This window comes from Oryzias melastigma, linkage group LG8 (assembly GCF_002922805.2).
Source record: "Oryzias melastigma strain HK-1 linkage group LG8, ASM292280v2, whole genome shotgun sequence".
NCBI classification, from domain to species: Eukaryota; Metazoa; Chordata; class Actinopteri; order Beloniformes; family Adrianichthyidae; genus Oryzias; species Oryzias melastigma.
Window position 1 is genome coordinate 10,450,007 of NC_050519.1, and position 25,305 is coordinate 10,475,311.

Here is a 25,305-nt window from a genome sequence, read left to right on the forward strand (position 1 = left end):
TTGTCTGGCACCTAGTAATGGACACTTATTAGTTAATTGATCATGCTCGATGAAATGGCCAACAAGGTTTTCTAAGCTCAGAGGGACGTGATCAGTGATGTGTAAGCTGCTTAGCAACTCTGCTGGGAGCAGACAGCATGCTTTGTCCTGCTTTTCTCCTCCCATGTGGCATAATAGCAGTGGACTGGTTGCCACATGGGTACAAGGTCTGGCATCATGGGTATAGATGAGGGTATCTAGGGTGAGTTTATGTAAATAAGGTCAAAAATCTAGTCTAAAAGGCCTTCCTTTTGCAACTTAAACTAGGGCCTGGGGGTTGCCAATAATTTCCAGAATTGATTTGATTCACAAGAGTCTGGATCGATTTGATTTTTATTTGATTTTTTTTCCAACTTTTTCAATCCAATCGATTCAATTCAATTTTAAGTTCACGCATTTAGACACATTTGTCTAGAAATACATTAATAATCTATATATCTTTTAAAGCTATTCACATTAGTCTGATACAGTTCACATACTGTAAAATGTAGTGAAAGTGTAGTGAAATTATAATGAGATTGTTAATGACATACATGAATTCTCAAACAGAGAAGCTCCAACAATTGTTCTGCCTCTCCTGGAGGGCGTTTCAGTTTGGCCACTAGATGGCGATCATGCTGTAGCATTACATCTTATTCCAGAAGAAGAAGAAGAAAGCACCAAAAAGTGACCAAAAATTTTTACTTTGGTTACTCTTTAAGAAAATATTTCAAACAGAGCAGTTTGAGGCTGAGTCTATTATAAGCCCACATACAAAAATAAATAAAAATGGGGCGGGGCTTGTGGAGCCAGACTGAGCAGCGGTGGTGTGGCTTGGACCTATGATTAACAGCTAATCTAGCTTTATGCAATGTGTTCTGGGTCTTCCATATGGAGAGTGGTTTGGTGTTGTGTACAATTAAAAAAACAAAAACTATGGAGAGTGGTATCGGGCAAAGTGATGATCTGAGGAGGTGAGGATTTTTTGCCTCCCTCATCTCCTGAAACCGGCGCTCATGGTCCAGAATCTTATTGTTTCGAGTTGCTGGCTCAAGACCATTGATATATATTTCATTCTCAAGCTCAGTTCTATAAACTCTATAGACACAAAGAAAAAATCTGTTAATTTGACTGCAGTCGTTACCTGTAACACTAGAGGGTGCAGTTCTTGCACCCTCAATCATTTTCTTATCTTTAATACGAGAAAATCTGTTAAAGAAAATGTGTGAGCTAGTCCAATTTTTGTAGTTGATGCCTGCATTTCTTACATTAAAACAGACGCCATTGCTATGCATCACGACTCGATGCATAGCAATGGCGCCTGTGCACACACATCTCCGTCTATAGCAGCGAACAGGCTAGGGCCAATCCAGTATTGCCTTTTGGAACTTCTTTCACAAGTTAGCATCAAGCTAGCAGACTTAGCATTACATATTAGATTGATCTCTACTTTTATCGATCATTTATGAAGCAGATCAATTGAGATTGAATTTTATCACCTCCACCCTAACTTAATTGTATGTTTTTGCAAGGAAAGGTCATTTTAGACATTGTTTGAAAATATTACTAAATATAATTCCACAAGATCATGTTAAACCTCCACAAATCCTAATTTTCATTTCACTTTGGGTGACTTTATTTGCTTTAAAAATAAGCATAATCTTTTTCTTTCGCCATTTCTTGCAAGTCCCCCCCCCACAGAGGGTGTCCATTCTGTGTTGCATTTTTCACTTCCCTAAATGGTCAGAAGTTGCAGCCGTCTGCTTCCAACCTTTTGTTCCCCCAACATGCACTTAAGGACATCTCTGTCACAATCACTTCAGTGTTTATGCTGAGTTTGTCAGCTCAGAGGAGGACCCCTCCAAAGCCCTTTGGCGCGGAAAATAGTGCGCACCACTTTAGTTAAAGCTCCGATTTCACTCTCAAGGCTTTTTAAGGTGAGTCCTTTATAGGTCAGCATTCAAAAGAGGACACCGGAGGGGTGTTTGAAAAAACCCAGGAGGAAAAAAGTGCTAAAAAGAACACTACCTTTACCCTATTTTACCTGCATTTTTTAGACGCCAGTGTCATTTGTGTTGCAGCTTTGCTATCTTTTAGAAATTGTGACATGTCATCTTGATTTTAGTCTTTCTGAACTCTTCATTTCCTACTCCCTAAACCCAAGTAATACAAAATGCAATATGTTTGAGCTAAAGGGCTTTGGCCCTTACTGTCAAAAACAGTGTCTCATTTTTCTGTTCATGTTTTTTCTCACAATGTCTTTCCACCAGGTCTCTATATGTTCGTGTTGTTTGCTCAGTGTGGCTCTTTGTGTTCCTCTTTGACCATGCACTGCATATTCAGAAGAAGCAGCTTGTAGGTATAAGAACAAATAAAGTTCACTCCCTGCATGAGCCTTCTTTTTAAACATTTGTTTTGATGACCTTTTAAAACGGACAAAATGAACATTAAAACATTAAAAACTAAGTTTATGATATCTTAGTCACATTTCTGACATGCTTTTGGTCAAATTGCCACAACAATATAAAATCTTTGATTTTTCTTCATACTTAAGCCCAAGAAGGCTTTTTTATTCTTTTTTAAACATCTTTTGCTTAGTTTAGATGAAAATGCAACTTTGAACTTGACCTTTTACAGGACGTCATCAGATTTGAGAGTACACAGTGGCTTTTTTTAGGCCAAGCTAAACTAAACAAGGCCAAACTAAACTAAAGAGCACTTTAGTGGAGTTTTAAGACAAAAGCTAAAGTATTCCTCATCTACAGTTCAGCAGCAGACACACTTGAAAATTTAATAACTAATAATAAAAAAGGAGTAAGAAAATAATATGCTAAATGGTATCAGACCATTTAAAAAAAGATTCACATAAAAGGTTTTGTGCTTTCTTGGTAGTTGTTATTCCCTAAAAGTCTGTTCACACTCAAACATGAGCAACTATGGGCAATCATTGGATAGGTTCATTGACTGTATATGAGAACTGGATTGAGTAACCCCACCCCTTTTGCATTCCAACCTGGAAGTACCTTATGACTCCAAGAAGCCAAAATTCTGAAGACTTCTATTCAAAATTCAAGGCTTCTATTGAGAAATAAACAGCTATTATTATTGTCAGAATAACCATTCTTGCTCAGCTACTTTTTTTGATATGTTCTTGCTAGTCCTATTGTTTTTCCATGATATTTTTGCTGTAGTTAATGTTATTCAAGTTATAAATCGAATGCATTAATAATAGTGTGTGGTCTTGCAGTGAACATTTAAAGGGTTTGAGAGTATTAATGTAGCCTGCTTTTCAGTCTTGAGGGTGTGGTCTTCTAACAAGCTCACTCCTGATTGGTGAAAATGTGATTGGCATAGGAACAATGACTCAGACCAACTGGGACCAATAAATACTTACTGGTTATGTCCGGATTCCTACCCTAATCCCTAACCACTAAAAAAAAAATGGTGTGTCCTGAACTTTAAAAGCAATTTGAACACCATGCTCATTATTTATTTATTTATTTTAAACTGCAAATATGACATCATCGATTTCACAAAGTAGAAATCTAATCAATACGAGAATTGTATGACGTCTATTTATGACTCCACTGTGTTCTAATGACAAAAATGTGGATTTTTTTTTTTTTTAATTAAAATTTTTTCCAAAAAATTGTTCAATGTATTGTAGTGAGAATTGATGCGTACTGTTTTTTGGTAAAGACTTCTGGGAAATTTCTAGTGCACTCAATTTTAAAATAAGTTCATTCATGAACATCTGCTTTTGGGCTTCGTTAATTTGAATTTTTTTGATAGAATAGAAACCCCAAACTTCTTAAATTAGAGCTTGTAGTATTTTGCATTTTTGTAGTATTTTTTTTTTTTAACTACTGCATATTTTTCTTGTTTTTAATAATTTATTCCAAAAGGCAATTTGCAGCATTTCCAAAAGACATCAGTGGCGCCCAACCCGTTATTTTATGTTGTTCCATTGTTAAATGTATTTGTTATTTTTCATGTGCGACATTGTCACACCTCCTATGTCTGTGTTGTTCGTTGCATGGGCTCTGTCTGCACGTTAAGTTTTTGTTTTTTTACTCCCTCAAGCTTTATTTCTCCCACACTCTCTTTACTCCATCAGTCCCCCGCTCCTCTCTGCTGTGTTGTCTGTTGGCATTGTGGAGTATTCATGTGTTTTCTCTCTGTATGTAGGGGATGTGCTGTTCCAGATGGCTGAAGTCCACAGACAGATCCAAGTGCAGCTAGAGGAGATGGTTGGTATTCTGATCCCAAATATGCCCTTTTTTTATAATTCAATAAACATATATATATATGACATATATATGTCACACATATATATATATGTCATATATTGAAATATTTCATGAAAAGACTTAGTTGGAACAACAGAGTATTTATTATGGCTTGTTTTATTTTAATTGTGAGGCTTAAGTACATAATGTTTCCCAGCAAAACAACTATTTTCTTACACCCTTTGCATGTTTTATTACCCAAATTGGTAAATTTAATGTCTCTATCCTAAAATGTATTAAACACCGATGAAAAGTGCCATCACATACACAAGAATGCACAAAATATTTTAGATTTTTTCCATTATATTGGCATTTTAGGATATTAGAAACTGCACAAAGATGTTCAATAGAGTAGAATCCGGATAGACTATAATTTTCTGTTAAATTATTCTCTGTTTTATAAAAAAGTTAATTGTTTTTACAGATTCAAATGTTCTCATAACCTCAAAATGTCTTTTATTGTAGCATCACACTGTTGTAAAAAGAGAAATCTGAAATGACATGATCACTGAGAGCAACTGTCAAATATTTTGTTATGCGCTCATAGATTCAGTTTGCTGTAAATGTTTGAAAGTGCTTAATTTTATGTGAGCAAATTAGAAGAAATGTTGAATAACTCAAATGTTAATTTTTTTTCCTCCCAGTTGAAATCCTTTCACAATGAGTTGCTTTCCGAGCTGGAGAGGAAAGTTGACCTGGACGCCCGATATCTAACCGTAAGTATCTGCATCAGCAGCTCTAAAAAGTGCTGCACAAACCAAGGCTTCTTTCCAGTTTATTTGGAATCAAATGATAACAGAAGATTAAGGGAATCTCTTTCTCTGCAGCATTTGCTGTATGCTCATCTGTCAGGGTTAGACTGATTATAATAAGCCCCTCGTGGAGTGTTGGTATAGGAGAGTAAGTGCTGCAGTGTGGGTCTAAATGGGATATCTTTAGAATGAGTGGGTTGCAGCCTGAGTGTAGAGCAGTTGTGTCGTGCGTTGTTTTTTGGGGGATGGGATAACGTGGCCTTTATTGCATTGTTGAAACTGCCATGTTATTTATGAGCTGCGCCGCTCTCGCAGCACTTTTCGGTTGCATGGTTGTAGCCCTCTTGTTGCGCTGCTGTGCGAATTCCTCCGCCATGGAAAGGTGCCACATTTCTCAGCAACCCTGTTGCACCTCTGTAGCTTCTTGGGAAATAGTAAAAGAGGAAAAAAAAGGAATTTAAGACATTTATGGCAATAAGGAAGCAGATTTTTCAGTCTTGGATTTATACTTGTAAACTGTGATTTAAAGTCCCACTCAATCATATTTTGATCTTTTTTAAAAACGTTCCCAGTGGTCTTTTAATTATGGTTATGCAGCTTTTTGCCTGTCATTTTCTGCGTCAAATGTTCAGAAATATGAAGTTTGGTGAGGTTGACGAGCTACACCAACCAATCAGGGACTTAGCTTTGGGCAGCGACTTCATCGGCTGGTAGAATACAAATCCAACATGGCTGATTTATGCAAGAGTTTTCGTCCTGAACTTCCATACATTTTTTTAACTTGCTGGGACCGTTGGCTTGCCAGAAACTGCCCCAGCTACCACGGAGCTGGAGCTTCACAACCCTAACCTAACATTAGCAGTGCAACAAAAATGGTGAGCAATATCGGAACTATCCAGCCGCAGTTTTCCAGCTCAGACGAGGAAAACAAAGACACATGTGGATCTAGACATCCACAAGCACATACATGGGAATGGAGCAAAGCGGGGAGCCATTGTAGGTTCTTTGTTACCCCTGAAAGGTTTTTCCAACTGCATTTTTTTGTCTTCTCCTGATTCACAACAATTTGAAAATGGAAATACAGTTCTCAGAAATACAGTTTTAAACTTAATTTCCTCCATCATCAGAAAAATGCCACAAGAACATGTGAAAAACACCAAAATCAGGAATTATATTTAATCAAGACTGATATCCTGGTACTGGTTTTTGACTGTTTTGGTTGTATTTCTCCTCTTTTATAAACTAATAAAATATTATCACATATTATATTAAAGATACTTAGAAACATATGTTTTGAACATTGTGATATTAAATTTGAAATTACTATGTCTATTTAAAATCTTTTGTCTACTTCAGACCGTTTCATAGCATTTTTTTACATGTTTCATCTATTATGCCTCATTACATTTTTCTTAACAATGAAAGATTCAAGGTTACATTTCTCAAAGAGCAAACCACCCTCTATGTTTTTCTTTACAAGGGAAATTCTGCTTGTGAAGTTCAGGCTGTTTCCACAAGTTCAGTAGATTTTCTTAAGATTTTTTAGAAAGATGCCACCTCTACAGTTCAGTTTGGTTGCATCTTCAGCAGGAACCTCATTAATTTCCCGCAAGTGTCAACTTCAGCCGACATGAAAGCCAGCCATCTTTTCATCTTCTTCATGTGCAGCATTGTTACAGTTGTGATTAGCTTAAATAGTTTTTTGTTCACTTTGAAAATAAAGCCCAAAAAAACTGTTATTTCCAATAAAGCCCAGTTTGAAGTCTTCCTATTCTAAGTTTTTAACCAAGTCAGACTCTTCTCTTTTACTGTGCACATGCTGTTGTTTTTTGGCTGAAAACACGTGCATACCTGGTCGATGCTTCAGAGCATGCCAATTATCACACAGAGGCCATAATAATCAAGACAAATGGATAAGAATAGGAGTATTCGTGTTTTCACCATCAGATTACTGTTATATTGCTTGAACAAATATGTATTAGAATGAAATTTACAGGAAAAATGACCTATTGCCTTTTATCGCAGGTTTAAGGGAAGGTAATACTTCTTTTTTATGACTTTTTTTTCTTATTCCCAAAAGTTACTGTTCTGTGTTTTTTAAAAGAAATGGTTTAATAAGGTTCAGTTCCAAACTAGTGCACTAATTCCATCTCGACATTTCTGTCTTAGTCCAAATGCTTTAAGGGTCATGATCTCACATTGAAGTAAATGGCGTCCTTTATGATCCTTTCTCTGAGTACTGTGAGAACATTGGCCTATACTCTCATCGCCAAGCATAATGCCAATATTGGTTTTGAACTCCTTTTATGAGCTGTCCTCTTCCAATTTTGCCTCACAGAGACAACATGAGCTTTCTCTCACATACAGTTACTATAGCAACAGAGCTGATGAAGCCTGGAAATAAAGAAGTCCTTGTCAAAAAAAAAAAAAAAACAGCAAATCTTACAAAATTGCATTTATTAGTTGGACTAATTACTTTAAATTTTGTGCAATCAGTTTTTTAATTTGCCCTTTTCTCTTTTGTTTTTCATTTTTAAATGTGATGAATGAAAATCTGCCACATAAAGAGTGGCTTTTTTGAAGGAACACAGACTGTTGATGTCATTTCAATCCTAGAAGACAGCTTGAGAGCAAATATGGGGCTTTTATAAGACAATAGGAAGAGCTTGTTCAATTAGGAGAGAGATTTTAGAGATTTCAAGAAAGTCCAAACAAACCCCGCTCAGCGTTGTAGCACCACACATTAGAGACTCTTGTGGGTGTTTCTGTGACATATCTGCAAGGATGCAAAGACATTGTTTGGCCTCGCTGAATTTGGATGGAGAAAAGGTTGACAAAGTAACATTTACCGTCTAATCAAATCATCTGTTGATTTTACACAAAAAAATAAAGTTTCCCTTTTCGTTAGCTTTTATGTCTCAGCCTCTTTAATCTCGGAGCTCTTTAATCTGCATTCTAGAGGTCTAATTCTGTGTTTGTGCACTTGTTGTTGCCTGATGTAGGCCGCCTTGAAGAAATACCAGATGGAACATAAGAGCAAAGGAGAGAGTCTGGAGAAGTGCCAGGGTGAACTGAAGAAGCTGCGCAGGAAGAGCCAAGCCAGCAAGAACCCCTCAAAGTACGGAGAGAAAGAGATGCAGGTGAGCTGCTTTTTGGGTTTACTCCAAAAATCTTTAATTTGATCGCAATTTATGTTTATCAAAATCCTGAATTAAATGCTCAGAAATCACAATAGTGGATCTAAAGTTGACGATTTACTTTGACTCTTAGTGAAATGTAGTTTTTGGAGATTTCCAACATGTTTTTTGGCCACAGGTGGGTTTTAAATTGGAGTCTTGGAGAAAATAAGGACTTTGTTTGTTCTTGATGAAGTGAAGAGAGCACAGCCGAGATGGGGGTGGAGGCAGAGGCAAAGAAGTGTCCTGAGTGGGAAGGCAAACAGTGGAGGTTGCATTATGAATTGCGTGCTCTCTGCAGTTTATTTATTTATTTTTTTTATTGCATTTGCACACATGCTTGACAAAGAAAATAATTGTTACCCGAAGAGGACACAAATGAGCCTCACACACTGATGTGTCACATTGGTTACTTCATTGTGGAGTTTTGGGAGCACAGTGAAGTAACCATTGTGTCACTGACAAATAGTCATTATAAAATGACTTCTTCATCATTTTCTTGTTTACAGTTTAAAGTATAAAATAGCAATTATATTTTTGGAAATTAGGAAAATAACTTTTTTGTTATAATTTGATCTACCTTAAAATTGTTCTATGATTATATCGCTTTTAGCCTAAATATATTAACGTATCATCTTGAACATAGTTTCTGCAGAGCGGCAATAGATCATTAAAAATTTGTTTCTTACTGTTGGGATGGGCACATATCTTGTGCTGTCCAAAGCTGGACTGGGATGATCCGGTCTGGCACAATCCGTCTTTTATTTTGAAAGGAAATCATATGAGCTTCTATATAATGTAAACAATAATTGCACATGTTGAAAAAATAATAGTTTTTTTTTTTACATTTCTGTTTTTATTCATGCCACAAAAGAAGCTTAATCCATATTTATTATTAAAAAATACATTTTAATGAATGCAAAGCAGTATCAAAATAAAACTTTGTGGCTCCTACTAAGTTTTGATCAGTAGAAAACAAGCTTGAATCTTTTACTGCTAAAGGTTACAGACCCCTGATGTATTTTTAACTGCATTTATTTGTCTGCTTCTGATTACAAACAATAAAAAAAAACCCTCAGAAAATCAATTATAAGCTTAATTTTTATCATATTTGCCCCTTATTGTGAGAAAAATACCAAAAGAACATGTTAGAAAGAACCAAAACAACATAATTTTAATAAAAATTGTCATTTTTGTCCCGTATTATGATTTGTGTGCACAGCAGCGTCTCTTACATGTCTTAAGGTGAAACAGATGAGTATAATTAGCTTTTACTCTAAGACATATTTTGATTACTTCTGTCAAAATGAGTTTTCTCAGCTTGGCCACTAACTTGACAAGAGAAGAAGCAAATGATTCTCTCTGGGTGAGATGAGAATAAACTGCTATCTTTGAACCCAAAGCTGTTCATATATGAACATTAAAGGAGGCTCTGACTCTTCAAGTCTCTTTTATTCCCTGTGGTGTTTGGGAAAGATGACGAGGATTAACTAAAATACAGCAGCGGTATATCAAAAGATGGAAAGCTCGAGTCTTTACTGTGAGAAACGGAGAATTCTAACAAGACGTCTTTGTGATTCTTATCTGGGTTTGTTACACAGTTTTAGATCTTTTTTTTTCAGCACCTGCAATAGTGGCCTTGAATTTCTAGCAGAACACTGGCTTTTAACTCAAACGAGAAAATAAACTTTTCACCTTGGCATTTCTATGAGGGGTATACAGTTGTACTATAGGAAGGATAAACATTTCCCTCAAACTGTGTTGGATTTTTGAAGATAAGCTGTGTACTCGTTTAGCCTGCTTACCAGTGTTTCTGTCAAACTGAAAATAATGACATGGCTGAAAATGTCAAAAGTCTGACCACTAAGGCTTTTCTAGGAGCTGGAATTTAGACTGCCGGGAAAGATGGAGGCAAAAAATGTCAAACTAGCAGGTCAGGGCTTGCAGGGTTATTACCGAAATGCTGTAAAGTGTGGTCACCACCAACAATTTTAGGAGAGAAACTTAAGAGATCACAAAGTAAGAAAAGGCTGATTTTTTTTTTTTTTTTTAACTGCTCGACTTTCAAAAGAAAGAATACTTCCTCTGTCTGCTCAGTTTAACATGGACACACAAAGGAAAGCACACCCATCTCTGGACTGACATGGGTGACTTGGCAGCGCTGGATTGATCTGACTGCTTTGTCACATCACGTCTGTTCCGTTGTATCAGAAATGGCTTGAAGAGATGCTGTATTATCAAGTCTGAAAAGTTCGTCTCAACTTGAATTACAGCTTAAAGAATGTTAGAGAATGTGAGAGTTCTTACCACTAAATCTCAAATAAAAGTGATAAATATCCAAAAAACTTTTGATTTTGTCCGCTTGTATTTTTTTAAACAATTAGAAACCAACTTTTTAATTTTATCACCAATATTTTTTTTCTTTTATATATAAAAAAAAAAAAAGAAGGAAAAAAAGTTTAGAAAAAATACTCTTTTAGTAAATCTTTAATGAATAATTTTATGGTCTATTCAGACTGGACACATTTGGTCGCTTAAAGTGAACCAAAGTTTGTTTCCGTCAGTATTTCAGAGCATTTTTCAGTCCGAATACACCCTTTAGTTAATGTTAAATCATAAAATTTCACCAATCAGTTGAGTAAATCTCAGTTAACAGCCAAAGAAAAGTGTTGTCAATTAAGGCTGCCATAAATGATCATTTAAATAGTCGACTAATCACCAATTATTGCTTCAATTAGTCTACTAATGAGGTCATGCGTAAACTGGACGTAAACGCACATCATAACCATCATTAACTTAAAACATGAAGTGTTTAAGCTATACGCTAACCAAAAATAAAGACAATTAGGACAATAGTTTATTAAACATTTAATGAATCATGCTGCTTCTTTTCCTCACTTGTTTCTGGCTTTAAAACAAGACAAATCAATTGAGTTTGACATCTGAAACAAAGGATTTTTCACAAAAAATAACGTTTTGGTCTCACTGACTCACATAAATATTAGAAATATGTAAAAAGTATTTCTACATGTCTTGCAGAAAGACTTTTGAGAGTGGATGTTCCCTTCAGCAGAACATTTCACTCCAATGGGGTAGAGGTCGCAGAAATAAAGAATAAACAATACATTTGTTCTGTTTGCGCTACTGTTAGCTTAGCTTAGCTTCCCTATAGATGATCCCTCTTCAACGTTATCATACAACATGCTTCTTCTTCAAGTGCTAATGCATCACTGCTGCAATGGAACACAAGTTATTGCAGATATTGCGTTGTTATGGTACCCAAGTTAAAAAAAACTAATAAAATTAGTTGTTGACTATTTTAATAGTCGTGACTAATTGACTAATCATGGCAGCACTACAGTATTGTCAACTATTTCATGTTGTAAAGCTTTTCCATCCAGCTAAAGAGTGAAACGATGATCACCACCTACTAAGTTGACCAAATGGATTTTTTGCTACAAGATTTACAAGATTTTCCTGGACTTTTAACCTTCTTCATCTGAAGAACTGAACATTCAAACCACTTACATAATGATAGTTTTTTTTTTGTATATTTGGGAAACCCAAGTGATCTGAAGTCATCAGGTCAAGACTACACTTGGTTTTGAAGGAGGTGGAGGCTGTTTTTTTTTGTTTGTTTGTTTGGAAATATTAATATTCTGAAAATAAGAACGAAGAAAGAGGAAACAAATAAGAAGAAATAAAGAAAGAAATCGGAGAAAGTGGGATCTCATTTCCAAAATAAAATGTCAAAATAAACAAAAAATAGAATATTTCTTAAATAGACATTATGTAATGAGGAGGTGAAGGTGCTTGTCAATATCATATAGTCTTGTGTGTGTGAATCCAAACCAAATCTGTAAGACTTTCTTCACATAAATCCGATCTAAGTTATTAGTGGACTAGTGTTTGTTCACTTGATCTGAACCAGATTTCAATGAGGAACCCAAACAAAGTTTTATGACCCTTTAGGAATTCTAAACATTTAAAATCCTTTAGCCTGGCAGATGTCATCAGATCTCAAAACTGCACCTTTGCTGAAGCTCTAACACGGCACAGAAGCATCTTTTTCCTTTCTTGTTGCATACTGAAGCATGCCCACACCTTGCATTGGAGTTGCAGCATTTCCTCACACTTCATGTCTGTTTCACTGATCATTTGGACCCATCTGTGCAGAAGGAGGAGCTCATCAGGCTGTAGGCTCATAATGTACACTCTGTTATTGGAGTCAGAGATTCTCCTCTTTCCGATTTCAGACTGTTTGTTTTCACTGATGGTTTATACCAGAGCCCTGCAGGGACTATAATGCACCAACTGCAGTCGTGTGCTGAGCAATGCAATGCACAACCTACAAACTTTGCTTTAACACAAAAGATATATATTTTTTCTATTATATAAAGTACAGTTCATAGGATATAAAGGACATTTCATTGTGAGCTGCCTCTATCCCTCCGACATACTTCCAAAATGCTAACTCAATTATTGGAAGGGTCTGCTCCAAATTCTAATCACTTGCAGGGCACAAAAGCACTATAGAAAAAATGATTTATCTTGAAAAACTATTTTCTACTGCATATGCTGGTAATGAAAGTTCAGACAAAGAGAGACGGATCTCTGTTCTGAGAATTCATGTCACAAGGTCCTTTATTAGCTCCGGACTTCTTTAGCTCCTTGTCATAAAATTGAAACGTTTTTTTTTTTTTTTTTTTTTTTTTTTTTNNTTCATCCATTCATGCACAGCAAAAGGATTAGTTATGTAGGTATAATAGAAAAAAAAAGTTAAACGAGGAATTTTGTGTGTTTCTGTTGTTCCCTGGAGCGACAGATTACTACACTTTTGAGTTCGGAGGGCTCTTGATGAACTAACAGGAAATGAAACGGCAGATGTAAGCGGCTTGAAACTGCAGGGAAAACCTGTGTCATCCCCGTGGGAATGCATCATAGTATCTTCACAGCTTTTTTTCTTTCTTTTTTTTGCTATGAACCTTTTATTTGTTCTCCCCTTTTCTGAATGGTGTGAAAGCGTTCCCCTACCAAGGCTTGTAATTACTTGAGAATTAATTAATGTACTGTGTTTAAGATGTTCCTGTCAGTGGAAGTGTAAAGAAATGCAAGTCATGTTAGGCGAATAAAACAGACGCTTTCCATCTTTAAGAGTAAAAGCAGATTTTTCTTCTTCTTTTTAACAATTGGGAATTTTTTAGACCAAGATTAGAGTAAAATTTCATATTTTTCTTTATTAATCCCCAAGGTAAGCTTCATTTGTTGTCCTTAAGAGTTTGGAAACCCAATGCTCTATAAAAGACATCAAAACCCTACAGGAGAGAAGGGTGGAGTGAAGTCCCCTAGGTGTTAAACGAAAAAAAGAAGGATGTTATATTTTGACTACAGCTCATTATACCTTTGTCTTTCATCTCAGCAAACGAGGTGGCTGGTGGGTTAACTTGTGTTAAAATGGTCTTTAAAAGGTGGTACGGTTAATGTACCACAAGGTTAACTTATGTTGAACTTCACATAAAAGAAAAAAAAAGTCATTCCAGTGATAATGTAACCTGAGGTCAGTGGGGGACAAAAGCAGTTGGTGTTTGAGAGGAGATTTTCTCACTGCTGTCATTGTCTTGGGTTACTTCGGTGACCTTTGGCGCAGTCGGAGAATGGGGCCGTGTTGATCTGACAAAAGGCGAGTGCACACTGGTTGAACTGCTCCTATTAGCTCTGGGTAGAGGTGTTGCAGAGGCTTGCAGACTGTGAGTCAGACTGCAAAAACCAAGCGTCTCATTCCACTCGAGAGGAAAGGGGGGGGCAGCAGCCACTTTGGTTATGATCTTTTTAACGGGCCATTACACTGTTACAAATTCAGAGATTTATGTGGCCAAGGACCACAAATTCCAGCAGGTGTCTCTTGTCCAGCTGTGATTTTGCTTGATATTGGATCAGCACTGCATGCTCCTGTCCTCTTTTTTTATCTCTGCAGTATATTACACAATTCCTTCTTTTTTATTCATCTTTAGTTTAATACCTAACTTGATGAGGGGTGAACAACAACTGAGTCAGACGTATGTGAAATTAATATGCAGGATATTTGTAAAATATTGATTTGTTTGTTTCTTATGAAGACGATAAGATTTTAAACTTAACTTTAAGAACTTTAAAGTAAAGAAAATTGTGTTTTTAGCATCTTTTCATCTTTTTGTAGCATTCCTCGCGTGACAGAGGACATATATGAACGAGTTTAAAATTAAAATGGAGTTTCTAAGTATTTCTTAGAAAATTGCAGACAAATAGATCCATTAACGTTTCCATTTTTTTGTCGTTTGAGCTGCCTCAAAACTGTACAGCTGGGTTAGCTGCTATGCTAATGTTAGCTTGGGGTTATGAGTGGTTTAAGCTAGCAGGAGAGATTGTAAGCAAGGGAATTCTGGGAAATTAGCTGAGGCTAGCTTCTACACCTGACCTCAATTCAACTCAAAGGTGAATTTCTAATGAATTCCTACAGAAAATACGTCTTAAAAACTATCATAGGCTTTTTGATTTACAGTATAGAATTTACTTTGGCTTAAAACTGTAAGAATCAAGAATTTGAGGAAGTGCTGATCTCAGCACGTTGCCATCATAAATGGAGTTTTCCGTTCCATCAACCCCTTAATGAGTCAGATATCAAAAATAAGATGTTTATCTCCGCTCTAAACCAGCAGCAGTCGCTACAGGGAGCAGTCTTAAGGTCTTGACTCTGCTTTGTTCCTTAGTTTGGTCTAACAAGAGGAGCACAAAAGCTTTAATCCTTTAATATTTACATAAAGTTTATGCTTTTGTGTAAATTATGAACTCTTTTTATTTAGATATCATAACTTCCAGTTACTCTACACTGCAGTTTATTGATTGGATCAATTCAAGGAAACTGAACACTTTCTTCGAGGTCGGTATTCATTAGCAGAGAGCAGGAAACCCACAGGATTTGAATCGATCCGCCCACTACTGAGCACAAAATCTGAAGCTCCCACTTATGCTAAATCTTCATCCTCACGGATGTATTCAGATGTGTTGAAACAGTGACCGCTCCACTTCTCCCTTCTCTCCACTCACGTTGATTTCGTCTGTTTAGTTGTGTTGTCATGTTCTGTTCTCGCTCTTGACACCTAATTAGTGAAGTGAAGCTGGTAAACAACAACACAGGCATGAATAAATGTTCTGTCTGCTGATTTTTTTATAATGTTTTTATTGTTTCTTTTTGTTTTCTTCATTATTAATGAGAAATGTTCAGTGTTTGTTGAAGATTTAACTGCTCATTTAAAAAAAAATCAAACAAATACAACAAAATAAATCAAGAATACACTGTTTTAGCTCTGTCAAATACTGCTGCAAAACCTGTAAAAGAGGTTAGTGGATAACTGTGGTCAGTTCTCACTCACATTGAGAAAAAAGATCTTCAGCTGAAATTACTTAAGAACTGTACATGTTGTTCTTTTGTGTTGGGAGAATTTTCTTTATGGGTCTTTTATTTTGAAAGTTTGTGGATCCTACACTGAGGCATATTCTAAAGTTCTTTGTGGCTTCATGCACACATGGTACTGCAAATATTTCACACTCTGTTTTAGTTTTAAGTTGAGAAATGTTTTTATTATGTATAGCGTATTGTGGTAGGAAAGTGCTTTATAAATAAAGGTTGATTTAATTTGATTTTGAATAGTATACATCTGTTTTTTTTAAGTATTAGGCTGTATAATATATCTCTTCTAAAAGTCCTCATCATTTTTAAATCAAATGACAACATCATCACTATTAAATGTAATTAAATTAATATAAAATCTTCTTTGCTTCTTGGAAAACATGTTTAAACAAGTAAATAAACAAGAAAAGTTCAAACTTGATTCCATGATTTTCTTTTTTTTTCTCTCTACAAATGTTCACATGAATCCTGTAATCCGCAGCTCGAATTTCACATAGTAAAATTTAAAAAGCAAGAAATCTAAAACTACAATTTTTTAAATGCTTAGTTTCTTCTGTTGGTTTGTTGAACTGATGTTAACCACCCAGTTTATGTGTCTGTGTTCAGTTTGTGGAGACCATCAGCAGTAAGCAGACGGAGCTGGACACTTTCATCGCTGAGGGATACAAGACAGCCTTGTCGGAGGAGCGCCGCAGATACTGCTTCCTTGTTGATCGACAGTGTGCTGTGGCCAAGAACAGCAGTGCCTACCACGGCAAGGCAAGTCCCCCAAAACACAATAACACATAATACACAATTCTTTTGGTTTGTAGTTAGCACCTCAACCTCTAAGGACCTGACATCCATCCAAATGTGTGGACGTCACATTTTAAGTTATATTACAATAGTTACTTCTGCTTAACTGGGATCCCTTGACTACATGTGTAGAAGGTAGCTTAGGTTCACCATAAAAGAAAAAAGAATAATATATGTGAATAAAGTAGTTAAAGTATAAAGAAAAAGTCAAAAATTTAAGACTAACGTTTTTAAAATTCTGAGAAGTACGTCAACATTTTAAGAAAATAAATTTGTAAAATTATGAGAAAAAAATAAAAAATTAATGAGAAAACTTGAAAAACTAGGGAAAAAGTAAAAAATTAAGAAGAATAATCTTGTAAGTGTGAGAAAAAAGTTTAAAAAAATAATAAGAATAAACTCATAAAAGTATGAGGAAAAAGTAAAGAATTTATAAGACTAAAGTTATTAAATTATGAGAAAACAGTCAGAAATTTAAAGAAATAAGTCTTAAAATCATGAGACAAAAAAATTAAAAAAATACAAGATTAAAGTTGTAGAATTATGAAGAAAAAGTCAACATTTTAAGAAAATAAAATTGTAAAATCATGAGGAAAAAAAGTCATAATTTTATACATTCTGATATATTTTTAGTGGTCTAATACTTGATTTGTTAAAATATTATTTCCTAATTTGAAAAACCAATCCTGATGTATATTCGTTCTGGTTATGAGTCCTTTTTTATGCTGTTGTTGCTTTTTTTTTTTATATAAAAAGTTTTTTTGGCTCTAAATTATAATCTCGTAAATTCTATAATTTATGAAATTATGATTTTTTTTACTCAAACTCTGCAAGTTTATTCTCTTTTTTTTTTTCTCGTAATATTACAACTTTTTTTCTTTATTCTCATATGTTTCTTTATTGTTATGGTGGCCCTAATACTACCTTAATGCCTCAAAATAATGACAAAGCCCCTTTGATCAATGAGATCAATGAGGCCGCAGTGTTCAGTTTATACCGAAACAAACTCTTGAATAAAACATGTCAAACTTATCACGCTCACCTTCTGCAGTCACTCTCATGATATAATATTGCTTTTTTTCATTTATAAACCCCTTGTAACCACGTAGCAGATGTTTTCCAGCTGTCAACCAGGGACCCCCTGGGTATAAGAACCAATTTGACATTTCTGTAAAGAAAAAAAAACAAAACAACACAGAAATAAAATACTTTCCAATATCCAGGACTAATATAAAAGGTCACTTTTTCAAGTTGCTGCTGACATTTGAGGATAAAGTTTGAGTTCAAGCTGAATTTCTCCTCGTATCGAGTAATCAAAGCTAGGACGGCTTCAATAAAGCTGGATTCTGAGCATTAACAATGCTGGTGTTTGTTGTGTATGTGGGCGTGGATGCTCCAAATATATGGCCAAGAATCTAACATTTATGCTTAATGGAGGACATCAGTCACCTGGGATTACTGGTGGGTGAGAACTGCCAGCCTGAAGACGTGGCGGGAGGAGAGTGCTGTGCGTTCGTATCGACTGTGCTGTCGCTGTTTTTTTTTTTTTTCTTTTTATCTTCAAACATAGAAGTCTGGTCATTAATCAGGCTGGGGGTGTGTGGGGGACGTTTTCATCTTCAGCAAACTGAAGAACCCTCTTCCAGAGGGTTCAGAGTGAGTGTTTGCCTGTGTGCATGAGAATTACAGAAGGAAAGGAGAGCTTGAAACAAGTTCATGTTTAACTCAAGAAATGGAACTGTTTGCTTTTGAAAAATAAATAAAGGGAAGTCTGGTAAACATGAAAAGCTAATGCTATACTACTGTGTGCTTTAATGAGCACCTTGTATGTCTGATTCTCTGCTTCTAGTGTGCAGCACATAATCTGAAATGCACAAATGACAGGAATTAGTTTTTTTGTTTTTTTTTTAAATAACATTTTTTCATCATCCTCTTCTCCTCTTGTTTTCAGGGTAAGGATCTTTTAACCCAGAAGATCCCAGTGTGGCAACAGGCCTGCTCAGACCCCAACAAGCTGCCAGACAGGGCCGTTCTGTTGGCCCAGCAGATGGGCTCTGCTGCGCTCGCGGGCACAAGTCCCCTCCACTCTTCCAAATCCAACCTGGTCATCTCAGACCCCATCCCCGGGGCCCAGCCTCTTCCTGTTCCACCAGAACTGGCCGTCTTCATGGGAAGCGGCCTGGGACATGCAGGGGTAAATAGTCCACCCAAGTAGACTAAATATACCCAAAATGTCGACCACATTAATCCCTGTTTGCCTGCTTCTGACAGAGGCTGATGGGTCCAGATGGGATGTCCATGGTCAACGGGACAACAGGAGTCCACGGAGATGAGTACTGGACGGACGGGGGGACGATGTCCGTGTCTGCAGTTAGGCCTTCGTCCCCTCAGACCCAACCCCCGGGTCAGCCCCAGGCTCAGCCTCAGAGACAGGTCAGCGACGTCTACTCCAACACTCTGCCTGTCCGCAGGCCCGCCCCCGCCAAGAACAAAAACCCAGTGGGTAAGAACATCTCATGGAGTGTTTATAAGAACATGAGGTTATGACTTTTCATTAAAAATTCCTGGAGTTAATCGTTACAATTCCCACAGGAGAGACGAGGACCCTGCCAAGGTCCAGCTCCATGGCAGCGGGACTGGAGAAGAACGGCCGCTCCCGCGTTCAGGCCATCTTCTCCCATGCTGCAGGCGATAACAGCACTCTGCTCAGTTTCTCCGAGGGAGATGTCATCACCCTGCTAGTGCCTGAAGCCCGCGACGGCTGGCACTATGGAGAGAATGAGAAAAACAAGATGTACGCTGATATTTACTCTGATTTTTTTGTGTTCTCTGTCCTGCACTGTTGCATGAATTGCCACTTTCAGTGCAGCAAATCCTCAGGAAGGTCTGCTCTTTTCTCAGGCGTGGATGGTTCCCGTTCTCCTACACGCGCGTGCTGCCTGAAAGTGACGGCGACAAGCTCAGAGTGAAGTATGTGGCGCTTTAGCCAATCAATAAACGACCCAAAACGGGCGCACGTCTGCAACTGTGATTTCTTTTTCCTTTTCCAGCCTGCACCATGGGAAGAGCAGCAGCACGGGGAACCTGTTAGAGAGCGATCCATCAGTGCCCACACCTGACTACGGCCTGACTGCCCGACTGCTGGCACAGAGCCTCGCACAGACCCGCCCACGCCCATACAGCATGGCAGGCTTTGCCCCTCAGGTAGTACTCCATGTAACATTCACAAACTGTTCTTGCTCTGCACTTGTAACTCTTGTTAAGTTAATTTGCAGCCCCCATTTGATTTAGTGCTGTGTTGCATAATTGCATATGAGTAATCAGGCTGTAACAGTTTTTTTTAATCATTTTTTGCTGCCACCTAGTGGTCTAAACGAAGTATAGCAGGCAATATTAAACCACTTTTTTTTCTTTTTTTTTTATTGTAGCCTGCTGTGGAGGATTACGACGGCCGCTTTGCAACAAGGTATGTGACTTCTCACTTTTATAAAAAGTAGTATGTCAAAAATAATAAAATACCTAAAGGTTTCTGCTTAAATAAAAGGCACTGGGATATCTAAAGCAGGAAAATTGCTCAATTGGAGACTCGTTTCTCCACTTTAATGCTACTTTAATTACTTTTAATTCGATCTAATTTACATTTTCCAAAATTTGGAGTGGATCTTACGAATTACTTCATCTTTTCAGCCTGCTTTTGAAAACCTAATTGTCTGAAATTGCAGTATAATGACGCTGCAGCTGCAGGACTAGATCCATTTGGGATCATTTTTATCCTGATAAAACAGGAACAAAATGAGGAATAGTGTAAATTTTTGATTTTTCTTTTTTCTCTTTAGTTAATTTGAGGCTGTAGTCAGCCATGACTGTTTTTATGTTTACAGACTTGAGCAAAACAGTCTATCAAACAGCAGATTGGCCTGTAACTCGTATTTATTAACCCTTTAACACCTAAGCCTCAAAATGTCTTTTTTTGACTATGAAAGGGTCAGTAAATCTCCTTCAAATGTTTGCTTTTTGCTTCTTTTCCTAGACGACATTGAATTTTTATTCAATTTAATAGTGTTATGACAATCTAAAATGTAAAAATGTGATTTTTAGAGTTTTTAGTGAGAAAAACGGTGCAAATAACCACGAACCAACAGGTTTTGATTGTTAAAAGTTTAAATTGGTCCAGTGTCAAACTATTTACAAAAACATTTCTGTATCTTACGCTCTAAATGTGCAAAAAAACACTGCATAAAATGCAAAATATCTACAGGCATTTTTGGTCACAGAGGGCAATTCTGTGTTCTTTGGCACCTCAAAGACCTCAGTGATGCTGCCAATGACGGTCACACGTGTGAGATTACCGTGATGACACAATATTGACAATAAAGCGCAAATAGAGCAAATCGCTTAGGAATTACCATAATGGTAATGCATGTTTGGTGTTAAAGGGTTAAGAAATATATATTTTAATTTCTTAAGTGTTGCTCAAAAATCATAATTTTTAGCTTTTCCTTTCATTTAACATTTATACATGTATTTATACAATTTAAGTACACACTTTTTTTTACCTTTTGTTAACTGATTCATTTTGAATGGCTGGTATTGATATATTTAAGCAGTTTATCATCATCTGCATTGCACAGTGCTTGCTTTGAACATTTTTATTTCTTTTTTCTTTGCTCCTCTCTCTGTCACTCCTCAAAACTTACTTTTGTTTTTGCCGTTTAGCAGGATCATGATAAATTCATGTGATTTTCTCAGGGGGGTGTGGGAGGCTCAGGTTAGCACTGATGCTGTCCAGTCAGGAATCCTTTTTACACATGCATATATTTGTGTGAGGGATGGAATAATGTCCTGGAGTGAGTGTGTGTGTGTGTGTGTGTGTGTGTTTGTGTCGTGGTTTGGTGTGTTGTGACAGTAGACATCATGCTGACGTCGTCCCAGTCATCACTGTCAGCCTGGGGCTTGGGCCAACACTGAGAAGCTGTTGCTCTTGTCTGCTCTAAATGTGTTTTTTTTTTTTATTTTTTTTTTTTTGTGCAATCATTTTGAAGCAACACTGTTCTGCAGGGTGTTGATTAAATAAACTCCTCATCAACTGCAGCTGTTTTTCCGCCTTTTGGGGCCAAACTGAGACTTAAAGGTTCATGCTCTAACTTCCAACCACTTTGTATCTGAATGAAATGAAAATGGAAAGTCCTACCGTTCTGATTTTCGGCAGGTGCGTTTGGAGTTTGCAGGCGGGGCGACGTAGATTTTCCGACCCCGCCTGCACTTCTCCTAAACTCCCCTCTGCCTCCCTGTGCCTGTCTTGTCTTCCTTCATTTCTCTCTGAGTGTGTCCGACCTGGCAAGCTTCCTTCTCTCTTTGTTCCACAGTGACAGTCCTGATGGCAAATTGATTTCGACTGTGTGAGAACAGACTTACAGACAGAGTCAGACAGCTCCGGATAGCACAGGGGCCTCTCCCCACCCACCTACCCACCCGTCTTTCCTTAGCCTCCCCCCTCTGTCCCAACTCTTCTCCTTGTGCCTCCACTCACTTCTCCAAATGGAAGAGGCCAGTTTCATCCCTCCTTTCTGTCCTCTCTTCCTCCCCGGGTCCCTACTTTCTCCTCTTCTCCTTCCTGGGGGCTGCTGCTGGTGGCGTCGGTGTGGACAGTAGCGGTTGGTGGTTGGAGGATTGCATTGAGCGGGAGAGCCAGAGCGGGGCCTACCTGCTCAGCATGCAGCGATATGGACTTTGAATCCTCTTTCTGATCACAGTCCCCCCCCATCACGGACTGATCTATGAAGAGACTGCCTTTGCTACTGCTCGTCTTTCATGCATGTACATGGTTGTGTCATTTTGTCCAAACTAAAAAGACATGTTCATGTACTGTACAAGTGCCAAAAGACTTCAGTGTCATTGTGACTGAATGGCCTTTCTCAAGCACACGTGGGCCCAAATGTTATTGAGGTCGCGCCCAACAGACCTGTTTGAAAAGCTTTGTTCCAACTGGAGCTGTGCTGCAGCTTATGTTTTTGTTCCCACGGATCCCATGAAGTCCTACTGTGCTTCCTCGTGTCAGTGCTCAACTTCTGTCCAGAGAGGGTGTCATTCAGTATTTGCCTTACTTTCATTTATTTTATTTATTGTTCCTATTCAACTCAAATGATGTGCAATGAAGCCGACTTTCAGAGTTATACAGTATTTATGGATATCTATATAAATTGCTTCAGTCAGCCAGTCCACAAATTTAAACATTTGTTGAAGAACCCTCAGTTAGTCTGTCCACATGTTTTTTGGGGTTTTTTAATTTTATTTTGCCATTTCTGGCTGAACTTGCTGCTGGATTTTAATTTTTTTTTTCTAATTACTTCAAATAATCTGCATTTTTGTTCTTTTATATATATTTTTTTCTTGACGCTTTCTCCAGAAAACTTTTTGTTCAGCTGAAATTTGAACCACAGCTTTTGCAGCTAACTGTGTTATTTATGATTGTAATCCCTGAGTGATCCTGTAGTTTTTATTTATTTATCTATTTATTTAATTTTGGTCCTTTTTTTTCCTTTTAGAAAAAAAGGGAAAAAAGAATAATAATCTAAAACACTGTTTTTCTTTGTAAAAAAAAATAAATAAATATTTCCAGAAATGATGAAAACCTGCTGATTAGTTGAAAATGTTTATCTTATGCATGCCGTGGAGGAAAACCAGAAAATGTGATGCTAAAAATGACTTTGAATGTATGGTGACTTTTTACAAAGGTACTCTAAATAAAACTTATATCTATATATTAATAAACAGTCTGGTCTGACGAGAAATCTGTTCTGCCAGTTAAGTGGCATCCTAATTTTGTATTTATTTTTCATTTTTTGTGCTAAATGTTGTCACCTTTCGTGAATCGTTTAAAGCTTCAGTGATGTGTGTTGCATGGCATCTCTGCTCATGGTGTGTGCGCTGCGTTTGATAGTGTGTGAAAGTGTGTGATGATGTTGTTGGTGTATTTTGCCTGCCTCCGTTTTATTTTTTTTATATATATTTAGATATATTTTAGATTTTTACAAAAATACATTTTTAAATTTAGCATTAATAGTGTGGTTTATCATTTAATGTGGCATGATGAGCATGAATGCACTCCATTTTTGCATCCTTCTTTTAACTGAAACAAATGTCACACAAAAAGTGACTGCCTGCCTGCCTGCCTGCATGATCCGAGGTATGAACCATTGAAACCCAAAGGTTCTCTTTACCTTCCAGTTTGGGTCCAGAGTTGTCCAGGTTCTGAGAGAACAGGACCTCCGTAAGTCACCCGTTTCCATTGCCTGTCAGCCAATCAGTTGCTTCCTCCCTCCTCCTTCGATCTCTTCTCACTGGCTGTTTGGCTGCTGAGATTCTTTCCGATCCAGCAGGCCTTGAAGCTTTGCTTTTTTTCCCCCTTTTGCAACCAAATTATGCAGAAAGTAGTCTAACACCGCATGCCGATTTCAAATTTGCTAGCATTTTTGCTTGCTCACTCCTCGACTCACTGCAAGGACCTAAGAGGGCACATGACTTGGGTGTGGTGACATTACTGACTGTCTGTTTCGTCTCACGTTCTCTCTAATTATAAGTGTTCCCCGTCTCACCCCTCCTCTCCCCGCAGTGACCGCTCCCTGGAGGTCTTCCTCCGGCCGACCTTTTCCGACGGCGGATCTGCTCCCATCTACTACTAGCAGCCTGCTGTTTCTCCCCATTTTTTTATTTTTTTCTCTCATGCTTATAATATCAAAGCTGCCACTGTTTTGATCAATCACATAAGAATCCAGAGGTGTGAAAGTATTCTCCGGAAATGTTCAAAAATGACTATAATTTACAACCTTCGAATGTTTCCGCTGACTCATTAAAGCACGGCTTTAGATTTTAGTAGAACAGGCCACCTAGGGATAAGTATTGGCTAGGAAGTTTATACACTGATGCCGTCACTTAGTTTCTGTTTGGGGATTAGGTTTTTTAAATTCCTCTTTTTCCACTTTATAGTTATTTATAAAGTGCAAAGGCACATTCTTATTTTATTTTATCTTTTTCGGTTAAGATCTGAGGTAAGACTAGCTGTAAGTGCATCACTGTGATGGCAAAACAAGAGAACGGAGCTCAAAAAGGACAATTTAAGTGATTTCTCTTTTAAGTTTTATATTTACTAGTTGTGATACAGTAAACCCAGATTGAAATGTGGGAACTGTGCCTTCAACTTTCTTTTTTCTTTTACACATTTCTTCTGTAAACCAGTTTATGGGATTATGCCACTTAGTTCTTCTTGTGTTTTTGTAATAGATATGACTACGGGATTATTTCACTGTAAATTCAGTTATTTGCTTTAGCTTGAGTGAGCTTCATGACAGCGCCACCTACAGGAGATAGACAAGAATGTTTTTTTGAATTTTGACTCTTAGATTTGAACTTCTGCAATAATTTAAGCTGCAAGAAGGAAAGGCTTACACTGCGGGCCTTTCATTTTTTTGTTTAATATTTAGCTATCAGGGCGTGGTAGTGTATCAAATAAGTGTTACTGCAGCTTCTTATCATTTATTCTCAGTATTATGCGACACATTCATCTGCGATCAGACTCACTTCTGTTTGGTGGAAAGCCAAATGTTAGTGACGGGGAAAAGTGGCATCACAAAAAGGTCTTTCTGTTGTTTTTTAGTTGCATCATGACAAAATTTTTTTTTTTTTTACTTTTTTATAGCTCTTATCTTCTCCTCGCCTTCGTCCCTGTTTGTATAATATCTGTACTGTACAGAAATTATATATAAATTATCTTGTCAAAATAAAAAAATAATTAAAAAAATCACAAATTTCACGACGTTAAGATTTTACTT

The 25,305-nt window shown here is 37.1% G+C and overlaps 1 protein-coding gene across 5 annotated transcripts in view; it reads left to right on the forward strand.

Annotated features, from left to right (window-relative positions):
* baiap2a (BAR/IMD domain containing adaptor protein 2a) overlaps positions 1 to 25,281 on the forward strand; it is a 51,150-nt gene extending 25,869 nt beyond the window's left edge. Inside the window, exons 4-15 of one of the 5 annotated variants that reach the window (XM_024271449.2) lie at positions 4,207 to 4,268; positions 4,952 to 5,023; positions 8,062 to 8,199; positions 16,289 to 16,441; positions 18,429 to 18,671; positions 18,749 to 18,980; positions 19,070 to 19,271; positions 19,379 to 19,447; positions 19,528 to 19,681; positions 19,906 to 19,943; positions 23,705 to 23,747; positions 24,090 to 25,281. In XM_024271449.2, the coding sequence (XP_024127217.1) occupies positions 4,207 to 4,268; positions 4,952 to 5,023; positions 8,062 to 8,199; positions 16,289 to 16,441; positions 18,429 to 18,671; positions 18,749 to 18,980; positions 19,070 to 19,271; positions 19,379 to 19,447; positions 19,528 to 19,681; positions 19,906 to 19,943; positions 23,705 to 23,732 (1,391 nt within the window). In that variant the 3' untranslated portion in view covers positions 23,733 to 23,747; positions 24,090 to 25,281. Of the gene's footprint in view, positions 1 to 4,206; positions 4,269 to 4,951; positions 5,024 to 8,061; positions 8,200 to 16,288; positions 16,442 to 18,428; positions 18,672 to 18,748; positions 18,981 to 19,069; positions 19,272 to 19,378; positions 19,448 to 19,527; positions 19,682 to 19,905; positions 19,944 to 21,843; positions 23,249 to 23,704; positions 23,748 to 24,089 lie in introns of those variants that run through there. The other 4 variants (XM_024271444.2, XM_024271445.2, XM_024271447.2 and 1 more) reach the window with 4 other exon arrangements.
* The last annotated feature ends 24 nt before the right edge of the window (positions 25,282 to 25,305 follow it).